Source organism: Charadrius vociferus, unplaced genomic scaffold (assembly GCF_000708025.1).
Source record: "Charadrius vociferus isolate BGI_N301 unplaced genomic scaffold, ASM70802v2 scaffold269, whole genome shotgun sequence".
In the NCBI taxonomy this organism is placed as follows: domain Eukaryota; kingdom Metazoa; phylum Chordata; class Aves; order Charadriiformes; family Charadriidae; genus Charadrius; species Charadrius vociferus.
In genome coordinates this window covers 1,689,267-1,701,678 of record NW_009660184.1, presented here as the reverse complement: position 1 = coordinate 1,701,678, position 12,412 = coordinate 1,689,267, and the positions used below count along the sequence as shown (strand labels likewise).

Genomic DNA, 12,412 nt, shown 5'->3' with positions numbered 1-12,412 from the left:
AAAGAGTTCAGTAGGAACTCATTTTTAATCCTCTCATACATAACAGTAAAACAAAATCTGGAAACCAAATTTTCTTATAAATACTGCCAATATATTTTCTTTTATTTCAGATACTTAAAATAGCGTTTTCGTTATTATTTAATGTCCTAAGAGGCCCTCCCAATTCATTGCTTAATTTATTTTTAGGAGCTGTTAGACAACAATAGCAGTCCTTTTTCAAATTGTAAAAAAATGCTTCTATACAATAAAAAGTTTAGTTGCAAGAAAAAAGCAAAGGACAATATATTCTTCTTTTACAGTAATTTTCAAAGAGTACTTAGCTTTGTATTTCTCTATAACAAATCTGAAAATGCCAAATTTCTAGCTGCTTCTTTGATTCAATTGATACTTCAAAATCTGAAACATAATGTGATTTTCTATAGGCTGTAGCACAACACTGGTGTAAAACTACAAAATAAGAATTTCTACACTGGAATTTTAGCCCTAAATCTGTTGTTTATCTTTTTTTCGTTTAACTGTGAGTACAAAGAAAAGCGAAGCAGCTTTGTTCAACATAACTAACTGCAAAATAAGACAATAAAACCCCCCAAACTATTAATTATTGGAATGCTTTGAGGAAAAAAAACCCTCATTAATTTAGAGGCTATTTGTCTGTAAAACTCCTCTTCAGTGATAGTGGTATTTGATAGGAGGTACGGTAGCCCAACAGACACCGTTCACATACTATGACTTATTGGTCTTTCTCTGGCAATTCAATATTCAAAACTTAATTTTAGGAAAAACAAAAATACTCAATATTTATGCAACATATGATTTCAAAACTAAATTGGAATTTAAGTGAGACACCAGCTGATCTGTAACACATCATTACATATTGATACTAAAAATAATGCTAATACACATTATTATAAAATATATATATACACTAATATATGAGAGACAATTCCAGTGCTAAGCAATCAGGTCCCAACTTCATGAATCATTTAGCTAAAGTTAATAAATCAAGTGACTTTAACTAGTGCCTCTTAGTTCACATGGATACTGAAAGATTTGAAATGAAGTATCCACTCCACAGCCTTAGAGAGCCAGCACCAGAGTGCCCCTGCATATCTGGGCCTATAATACATACTCTAAATGTTTGATGAAGGTGATTTCTATAGAAATTATCTTTCAGTTCAAGCTTAAATGGGTATAAATCAGAAGGAAAAGAGCAGACACTTTTAAAGTAGTAATTCAAGTCTTTTTGCTAGAGTTTAATAAACCAAAGAAAAATTTTATCAGTTCGGGTTTGGGAAAATATTTACCAGGTAAATTAGCTTCCATCAAGTACTTCATGCACAACATGTCTGGATGAAGAAAGCAGCTGTCTGTTATATCTGGAAAACGAGGCAGGTCTAAAAACGCTGCAAGCTCAAGCATTTTGTTGTATACTTCTTCGTATACAGGCCACGACTGAAAGACAGGGTTAGAGGGTGTTACACATTTGCTCTATTACCATATTTGTTATTCATTTATAATTAGTTATCGATGTTAAATACTGTATTATTTAACGCAGTATTACTTATACTGTCTCTTTTAGCACTCTATGACTAAACATACATGCAAGAATGGAGCCAGACTGCAGTACTGCAAAGAGAAACACGTGCTAGTTTCAAAGCCTGTGAAATATATAAGGAACAAATAGAAAGTTGCTTCAGACCTGCAACCAACCCACTACCTTTTTTGTGAAGTGATCAGTATGTCTCCAAAATCAAAAAAGCACTGGAAAAAAAAAATACAGCTGCAATTGAGGGTGAAGTCTCTAAAGAGCTAAGAAATCACAGAACCACAGAAGGGTGGAGGTTGGCAGGGACTGCTTGAGATCATCTAGTCGAAGGCCTCTGCTCACGTCAGCTACAGCAGGTTGCCCAGGACCGTGTCCAGTCAGATTCTGAATATCTCCATAGGTGGGAACACCACAAGCTCTGTAGGAAATCTGCTCCAGTGTTTCACCACCCTCACTGCACAAGTTTGTACATTTTTGTTATGCTTAAATGAAATTTCTTGTATTTCAGTTTGTGTCCATTTCTGCTCATCCTGTCACTAAGTACCACTAAGGAGCACCAGTCGGGTATTCACATGCACATCATATCCCCCCACCCCCCACCCCCGAGTCTTCTCTTCTCCATCTCCAGGCTGAACAGTCCCAGCTTGCTCAGTCTTCCCTCGTTTATCAGATGCTCCACTCCCTTCATCATCTTCATGGCCCTTTACTGGACTCACTCCAGTATGTTCATATCTCGTTTGTACTGAGGGATCCAGAACTGGACCCAGCACTCTAGATGTGCCTCAGCAGTGCCGAGCAGTGAGGAAGGATCACCTCTCCCTTGACCTGCTGGCAATGCTCTGACTAATGCAGCCCTGGATAATGCTGGTGGTCTTTGCCACAAGGTCACATTGCTGCCTCACATTCATCTTCACAGCATCTTGTCCACCAGAACTCCCAGGGCCTTCTCTGAAAAGCTGCTTTCCAACCTGTCAGCCCCCCAGCATGTGCTGGTGTCTGTGGTTATTCCGCAATATGTATTTATCAACAAGAACATGATCAATATGAGGCTGACAGGCCTTTTGTTACCCAGATCCTCCTTCCTGCCCTTCTTGAAGACAGGGGTGATTTTTGCTTTCTTCCACTCCTCAAGAAACTCCCCCGTCACCATGACTTTTCAAAAATTGACAGTGGCCTTGCGATGACATCAGCGATCTCCCTCAGCACTTGTGGCAACATCCCATCATGACCCATTGATCTTCATAAGTCCAGTTTGTTTAAATATTCCTAACCTGATCCTCCCTCCACCAAGGGCAAATTTACCTTCCCCTGGACTTTTCCATTGGTTTCAGGGACTTGGGATTGCTGAAGGCCACTCTTTATCAGCAAAGACTGAGGCAGAATAGGCATTCATCACCTTAGCCTTCTCCTTGGTCTTTGTGACCACATCCTCATTCCCATTCAGCAGCAGGCCCATATCCTCCAGAACCTTCTCACAGATTCTTTAATATAATTTAAGAAAAAATAATCTAATTCCCTATTTGCATATTTGTTCATGAAAATAAAACTACAACTTTCTTTTCAAAACTATTCACTGCATGAAGAAAGTTCTCCCAACTTCTACTGAGGTTTTCCTGATAGAGGAGAATATAACTTACAGTCAGATTTTGACATACGCATTCACAATGAACTCAGCAGGACTGGCTGAAGTTTGTGTAAGTATGGACTGCAAGACTTGATCCTCATTTCTCAATACTTGAACTGTTTTATCAAACATTCTTAATTTTTTATATTTTAAATGATTAAGAGGTAAATTAAAATAAAGCAATAATTTTCAGTTGCTCAGGCTACTTTACCATTTTAAACATATAAAAAGCGATGCTTTTTCTGTTTGTCTTGGCTGTTGTAATTCATCAGAGCACTTTATCATGTATTTGTATTTATCAAATCAATTTGTGCATAAGACGCTTTCCTTTAATAGGAATTGAGCAGGGCTTTACACTTTGTGCACAGATTCAAAACCTTCCTGAACAAGACTGAATTCAGGCTTCTGTGTTTTCTAGACCAGATTAAAACCAGAGCAATCATATTTACAACAGTAAGACTGCAATGAAGCGTTTTTATTCAATCATTTGGTTTCATCTGTCTTAATAAGCTGCATAGCCAATGCTCAAATTTTATTGTTTTGAATGACTGCCAACATTTCTTTTTTTTTTTTTTTTTTTTTAAATTATCTCCCCTCAGACTGCAGTTCGGACTTGCTTAACTGTGTGAACACATGCTTAAGCAAATGAATAATTCTGCTGTCACTTACTGTTACACATGCAACTTTTTGTAACAGTTAGGAAGTTGTATCCTGCTCATTATATTTTCTAAACAGTGTTAAAAATTGGCTTAGACTGCTACAGGACTATCTTGAGAAACAAGAAAAACACGCATTACGAGACTTCTACAGAAGACCAGGCTCAGTACTTTCCATTCCTCTTAAAAAAACAAAGCGAAATTAAATAAAAAAAACCCCTGGAACAAAACCTGAATCATATGTAACTTCTCTTGAGCATACTTGGAGAAAAATTAAGTCCCAGCTAATTCAAATAAAAGCATTACATAAATACTATTCCTAATTGTATATAAAGGAAATATGTTTTTCCCTTTAATGAAAAGCCGTTGAATTAGTAGCCTCTTAATAATGTATCACAGATGAAAATAAATGAAGACACGGGATTTCAGTCATTTGAAGCATTCCCATTCTCAAACATTGAACTATCACCTGTGAAGTTATCTGAACAGTCTAATTTAACACAGAGGTACTTTAAGGAATATAAGTCTTAATTGGAGGGCTCAAGGTAGGCACCTTTATCACCTTGTATCTGAGCTTCTCTCACTGCATCAAGCGAAGAGGAGAGCTTTCCTATCCTAGGGACTGGTGAATCATCCCTTCCTCCTCAAGCCCAACACCAACTTTTGTTTCAAAGCTTTTGTTGGCAAGTTAAAGGCAGCAATTCGTTCTTTTTCCAAACAGCTAGGAAACACTCTTTGCTTGCAATGACAACTGATGCTTTCTTTTCTTTTCTTTTTTTTTTTTTTTGAAGAGCAAATAAGTGGTGTAAAAACTACAAATAAAAATTAATGCCAAGAGCTATCATTTTGCTTATTTTAGAAAGGACGTTAACAGACAAAAAATGTTTTTAGTTGATGTGTGTTCATAAAGAGATGCAAACACAATTGGATGTGCAGATCTAGGAAGGGCATGCTAATCCACCATAAAGATCAACCAAATCAATTGCTACCTTCCAGGGCTTAACCCCCTAAGCTCAAAAACATTCACTGTAGTACTCATATTTCTACAACACAGCGCTGAGTCACGACGATGCAAGCTGAACCGAACACCACGCTTCCAGGAGTACGCAGTAATCGCTTGGATTGTAAACTGCAAGCATAAGCTGGATCCAACCCGAGATCACATCTCAGTGCGACACATCATAGCAAAGACTGAAAGCTGAAAGGTCGAGGACTGCGGAGACTGTAGAGCATTTCAGTAATGAAGCACTGATAATTTTGGCCAGTCACTACATACCCTGTTTAATTCTGAAAGAGCTGTGAGTTCATAGAGCAAATCTCTTACTCTGCAAAGTTTCATATGTACTGGGAGAGTACTATTCCCAACTAACTTGCGAAAGCAAGATCCAGAGCTGGGGCTTCCTTCAAGTGAAAAAACTCTGCCTCTAGCACCCCGTTATTAAACCCTCAGGGAGGAGTACTTGGACAAGAGGGGACAGTGTTAGATCATATGCCACACATTCTCCAAGTATAACTTTTGCTTCCCCAGTCATAAATTAAAGAATTTTGCATTGCATATTTTCAAGTTGCGTTTCTGTGCTAAATATTGGGACAACTCCCCCGTCCATCAGCACGTGGAGTTACTGAGCTCTCGCCTTGTTTCAAGAACCTGGGAAACACTCCATATATAAAACTCAGTTACAAACCCTTGAGGGCACTTAATAATTTCAGGAAGACTGACAGAAAACCCTTTTAAAGTTATGCCACCTGCTAGCCTTTTCAGGTGTTTCGCAAGCTGGGATTTCTTCAAGACTGATCAACAATGCTGACATAGTCTATAACGTGTCTAGATTGGGTACAGAGGTTACCGAGAACTCTTCTTAACTGTTTTGTCTTTAAAATCTTTGTATCTTATTCCCACAAATAAGGTAACTTCAGGTCTTCTCCAGAAAGCAGTATGAAAGATGAGGACTACCTGAGAATATTTTTTTCTTTTCTTTTCCCCCACCCCTCATCTTCAACTGAGCATAGGAGGACAAAATACATACTGTTGAGTCGGTGAAGAAGTGTCTAGAACAAGATTTTCATGATGATAAATATTCATTAGACTATTTAAATTGGTTGCCTTTATCTTTGAAAGTTACATGGAATTTTTCACCTGTATTAGAAAAGAACAAGCTGGTTTTCAGAAGCAGATGAGCCAAACTATTAGCATGATAATCAGATCACAGTAACAGGTAATTGTTTTGGGTAAGCCAAGATTGCAGCCTCTCCTACTTGTTTGGACAATATCAGAATGTTGCTGATCAACAAGTAGAAAACAGTATGCATTGGCTGACTTTCTAGATTCATTTGCAGGCTCCATAGCTTCTTGTTTTAAATGTTTTCTGACTGACTTTCTTCTTAGATGACTGTATAGACTGTTTCCTTCTGTATCAGGACAACATCCCAGCACCCATTACTTACATATTCACAGTTCAGTTTATTTTATTATGATAATGTTCTAGCATTCCTGAAAAGAATTAGAGAGTTGTTTGAAATTCTCCCTTCTGTATTTTTCCCCTTCCATCTTCCTTTCTTGTCCAGTACTTTTTTTTTTTTTCAGCACAGTTCCCTACCTTGTCATCCTTCTACCTGCGAATTTCCATCCAGAAAACCCTCTCTTCCCATGCCTGCACATTCTCTAAGGCTCCGCCTTCACCTCTGCTGCTTATGTTCAGCAGTGAACATCTGTCCTAAGTGATTCTTTTAATAAGCATTTAATACTGGAATCTAGTAAGGTCTGACTTCATTTTCTCATTTTTGGCTTTTTGTTGATTTCTGGGAATTTTTGACATTTGAAGTTTGGATATAAAAACCAGCATGGCTTCATCATTTTTAAGATGACCAAGTCAACCTAGACCAAGTTTGAAAAAGAGTGTACCAAACTGCTCAGGAAATGGACTAAGAAAGCAATTTAACTTGAAGATTTGGAAAACATCAAGTTAGGAGCCTTGAAGAAGGGGTTTTTACAACACAATTCAGAATTTTGGTTGAATCCTTGCATAAAGCAGGATGTGTTCATAAAACAAAAGATACTTATTGTAAAAGTAATAAACCAAGTGGATGCCCTAATGTGTGTAAGCATCTTTGAATACAGCCTGCATTGAAACACACATTGCCAGGAACCCAAACTAGCTTTAAAATTACATAAGGTAAAATAAAGTACCAACAACAAGCACAGCAGTCGAGTGCTCTATGGAACCTGGTTCACCTTACTTTGCTTCTGCTGCTCAACTGGTTCAGATATATCTGGTCGTCTGCAGTGTAAGCCTGATGTGGGACGACGCCAGCCGCAGTGCACACAGCTTACATAAAAGAATTGACAGTAAAGACAATAACTGTATCAGCTGTGAAATTTACACCCAAATTACTATTGTAAACTGAATGAAATGACTTTGTGAACCAACAGTTACATACTACATCCTTAACGTTGTTCGCTAGCCCAAACTGCTAGAATACTGAAGATTTTTTTTTCATGTCTTGTGTGAACTTTCACAGTACTACCAACCTGGCTACCTCCCTAACACGTACCAATGAATCTTGCTTGTATATTTTTTAAACAACTTCCCCCCCGCCGGCCTTGCCTAACCTCTGTTCACCTCTCAGGGACCATCATCATTCCACTTGGAACAGTAGCAAATTAATGCAAGAGCCATCACACACAAATTGATTGTGCTTTAACGCTGTGTGTTACTATGAATATAAACCTTAAAAAACAAGCAGCACTCACTAATACTTTATTCCCCAGCTAGATTAGATTGCAAAACTAATGTAGTCAACTCTGTTGCACGGTTAGATTCTGTGAAGTCTCAAGCTAAATTTTTCATGAACACCTTCTTTGCCGGAGCACTGGGTATACAGAAAAGACACAGGTGATGTAAAGGCTGAGCACTGTAAGCACCGTTACCACTGCTGTGCAGAAATGTCCCAGACTTTTGAATTGCTGGCAAGCATGACAGTATACTGGGGAGAGTGACTGCTCCTACGTCCTTTCCTAGGTAACCATAAGAAACAGAAGAGTAGAATCAATGAGCCTCAAGTCTGACTCCGTGCAGCCATTTTTATGTCGACTAAATGAGCGGATAAATGTCTTCAAACCCTGATATCCATGAATCACATAAAGATGCTGATGTAACAGCGAGAGGGTGTGCCTGGAGTTATTAAAAGGGAACCAAATGACAAGAAGAACAAAGACGGGTGAAACTGCTACAACTCCATTTAGATAACTGCTAAGAAATATGCATCTCATGACACTTCTTCCACCAGAAAAAACACGGAGACACCAAGCACACCCTTATAGTTGCTGCTCTACAAGCCTCTCATCAAGCAGAAAGGATAACTGAAAGGTTAACAAAAGATAATGAAATCAATTTGTCCACCATGAAGCCAGGCAAACGTGCTGCCCAAATTATCTGACTGGCAACAAATGGGTAGAAGGGGCGGGGGGGGGAGAAAAGTCAAGATACCATTTGAAAACCATAGAAGACCACACTGGCAGACTCTCTCTTGCTCTCTCCTTTGATAACTGTCTCAGTTGAAACAGCTGCTACATCTTAAAATCATGAAACACTCCTGATCATTGTTGCAGAGAAAGTGAGAAGGATCTTTGTATAGGAAAAAAAAGATTAATTTTAGAAGATGACACAATAAACAATAAAAAATGTTTATGTATTTTAGAGAGGAAAAAAAATATCTAGGTGTGTTAGGATATTAGACTGCATTAAATTGACACAGGCAGTTTTTACTGAAGAATTCATGATGGCATGTGGATGAGCAAGCAACCCACACACAAGAGAAAAAGCTAACTGAACATCCAGTACAGTTGTACTCCTTTACTGGGGGGGGGGAGGAGAAGATATTTTCGTTGGATGCATAGCAGACCTTTAATTATGCTACTCTCAGAGGAAGACATCTTGTTCATTACATGATTCCTGGCTAAAGTGGTTTTTGAATAAATGAGTTTCAATATTATTAAACCAAGAGAGACACGTGCTTGAGCGTCAGCTTGATCATGCTCACAAGCTAACTCTGACAAATACCACTTTCCTAAAAAATGTAGTTTTTCTACAAATGGAGACAGCAATCCAATAAGGAGTTGAACTGTCATAATGTATTGAAATTTAAGAGTTTTGGAACAAATTTTATTGAATTTCATAAATATTTTGTTAGGTTTGTTTTCTTTCTTCATTAAGTAATGCTTTAAGACAGGTATGGACAAGCTAGAGTTTCTGTTACACAACAGCAAGCTCCCATGATAAGTTGATTACAATAACCCTTTCAGCAGTGAACTTCCTCCTCAGCTTTTTTTTTTTTTCTTTCAAATAAAAGCCTCACCCCTGCTTCTTTTCATTCTGCACTACTTTCTATCCTGAACAAGTACTGCATGCACCTGTTAAAATGCACAAAAAAATACAGAGTTAGACAGGAAAAAAAAACCAAACAAATTCCACAGATAGAAAGACACCCACCCCCAACAAAACTAAGATTAGAAGGTATCTCACAACACCAGCAGACCACAGTAGGAATCACTACTTGTTTTGGAAAGTAAAAGCAGCATAGCTGATTAGCAGAATTTGTAAGGCTAGAATTTTATACCTCTTAGAAGCTTTTTTTTTTTTTAAATAAACAAGAACGACTGGCTTCTGTCTTAATTTGAATTCTTTAAATAGTTACCACTAAAAAAAAAAAAATCATATGGCAATTAATCTCATCCAAATTTTAGTCAGGAAAAGAGGCTCTTACACATCAGACCTTAAATGTTTTTAGAAAAGTACCTCAGCAAACAGAGGAATGTGTCTAAAAGCCAGTCTGCTGGATACACTTTCCAGCAAAGCAGAAAGACACTGTCATTCCAGTCTGAATGCTCTGGGAGAAAACAGAGCAAACATTTGACCTGCATTCATGAATTTATTAATAGATTTAGTCAGGAATTACTTTGTTTGAATCAGACCCAAACTAAAATATAAATATGCAATTCACCAAAACCTGGAGCGTGAGACAATCCAAACAGCAGCAGTTTCCTATGAGCTGCATGATGACTTGATGACCTGAGTATTAGCCAGTAGCAGATTATTAAGTGCTATGAAATCCTTCTGAAAAACCCAGTGTGGAAAAAAAAAAAAAATTAAATATGGGGACAACTTTACAGGATTTACGAAATCTTCAGGTTTCCTCATGATGGTGCCACAAACCCACCCCATTGCCTCAGGCAGGTCTCTTTGTCCCAGTTTTCCACCTTGTGACAGAGCAGCACAACACCACCCCTGAGAGCCCGGCCATGGAGGAGCACCCAGCCAGCAGCTGAAGGCACCGTGGCATGATGATCAGAAATGACCAACATAAAAAGAAGAGAAAGAACCAAATATTCTGCAACTGTGCTGGCTTCACATGGCGTGCACTAAAGCAGGCTTAAACTCTCACATTAAATGAAGAAAAGGAAAAGATACACGGAGCAGCTCATTTTTTTCTGCGTGCTAAACTAAGACGCTATCTTGGTTTAGAAACAATACGAGATGAAATGATTAATGACTACACCCTAGCACACTTATACACCAGTCTCAGCTAAAAGCAAATTCACTCCAGTAATTCCTAAATTCCATATACTTAACTTTAAAACCTTAATCGCTATTCAAAGACATGAAAAGAAGACAGTATTACCTTAATCTATTCACAAATCCAAGACCTGTGCTTACTTTTGGGGCCAAAAGAATATTGCACAGAACTGAAGGGTGTTTAGAAATATTATGGGTAAAGTGCAAAAACCCTTAAGCTGCCATCTCTGCCATTCCAGGATGGCTCTCCCATGACCTGGAATTTATTTACTCTTACATGGCTTTTCTTGTTTCTCCTCTTGCCACGTTTCTAGGCCAGACTTCTTGCAAGCATTCCTTCTTCCTCCTAGCGTTGGGACCATCACAACTACTCAACAACAAGAAATTTTACATTGTGAGTTTTTATACAAGCAATTCCTTTAGTTCCTCCACCAAAACAAACCAAAGGATCACTAGAAAAATACAGGCATGCAAAATCATTTTTCAAGAAGCAAAGTTTTTGCTTAAGAAAACTGTACAGTTTTCATTGCTTAGGATTATTTGACATAGGCTAGAGATACCCCTTTTAAGCAGTGACTTTGCATAGAAACATCTCCAGATCTTTAAATCTGAAACTTTAAAGGACGGTATTTAGTTCACCTAACTTAAAGGCTTGAACTATGACTTAAAAAGGAGCTGTAAGATAACTAGTTAATGAAAAATGAAGTTTTACGACCTTAAAAAAAGTCTCCTCAGAACACAAAAACCACAAAGTGAAACCCTAACTGAAATCCCAGAACAAAAAAAAAAGTGGCTGTACCACATCAATCCAAAAAGATCTATTTAGCGTTGCATCCAGCAGCAAGCAAGAGAGATGTGTAGGGAGGAATTTAGGAACCAAGCAAGCCGCAATGACACTTTACCAAGTAGCTGTGCAGCTTCACACCATTTGTGGCTGAGTCAGCAGTGTGATCTCTGCATTTTTTTGCTCCAGATACCCTTTCTTTCGTGGCAGTTGTCCAGTCATTATCTGGCACTTTTAACACTCAAAAGATCCTACTGCAAGGAGTTTCACCGGTTACCCACAAAACATATGAAGCCATATTTCTGCAGACCAGCAAGCTTTTCTGACACCTCCCAGTCCTAGTGCTGGAAGAGACGTTGAATAGTTGACTCTTTAACACATTCTACACACTATCACCCTATCTTCCCCTAAGTCACCTCGTCCTTAGGTCAAAAGATAAGCAGGTAACTTTAATTGTTTCTTGTAGGAAAACTGTCTCTTCATTTGATGATCCTTGTTGTGACACTCTGTACCTCTTTCTTTGTTCTTCTGTAACTTTGAGAAGAGGGAAGAGTAAGAAAAGAAAAAAAAAAAAACCCCAACCAGAATTCCATGGAATATTTAAAAATACGGGTGCATGACAGATCTATACATTAACATAAAGTTGATCTCCATTTCTTTAGTAGAAGTCGGGAATTATTAGAAAATAATTCCAATGTAGCTGGGCTACAACAACGGCATGTTCGAAAACAGCATCATGAAGGGATTACAGAAACATGTATAATTAAGATCACAGAGATATTTAAATTAAGGCTGGTACGCAAACATAATAGCATTGATAACACCAGCTTTCAGAGAATGTTACAAATTCTATTCTTTAAAAAATAAAATATCTTCCTATTTTACAAACGTAACACCATGGACAAATCTGATGACTGATGTACTTCATGGGTGCACTTGGACACAAAACAGACATTGACATTGGTGGAAAAAAATATACATCTGTGTGTTTTAATAGCAGCTCATGGGTCACTGAATTGTAATCTTTTTTTTTAAAGAAAACCAAAAACTAATGTGTAATGCTTACCTACTGTAATGATGCCAAACAAAAAACCCCAAACTTGCATTGTATTTGTCTTTTAAGGTCTTCTCCTTCCACTCAATTTATCTTTACTTCTAGTACTTTCTCCATCTAGACTTAAGATTTTTTTTTTTTTTTTTTTAAGTCAACTGTTGGACAAGAAAATTTGA

The 12,412-nt window shown here is 37.9% G+C and overlaps 1 protein-coding gene across 1 annotated transcript in view; it reads right to left on the bottom strand.

Annotated features, from left to right (window-relative positions):
• TAF1B (TATA box binding protein (TBP)-associated factor, RNA polymerase I, B, 63kDa) overlaps positions 1-12,412 on the bottom strand; it is a 150,555-nt gene that overhangs the window by 11,813 nt on the left and 126,330 nt on the right. The window contains exon 10 of the mRNA XM_009893269.1: positions 1,305-1,452. Coding sequence (XP_009891571.1) covers positions 1,305-1,452 — 148 coding nt within the window. The remainder of the gene's footprint in view (positions 1-1,304; positions 1,453-12,412) is intronic.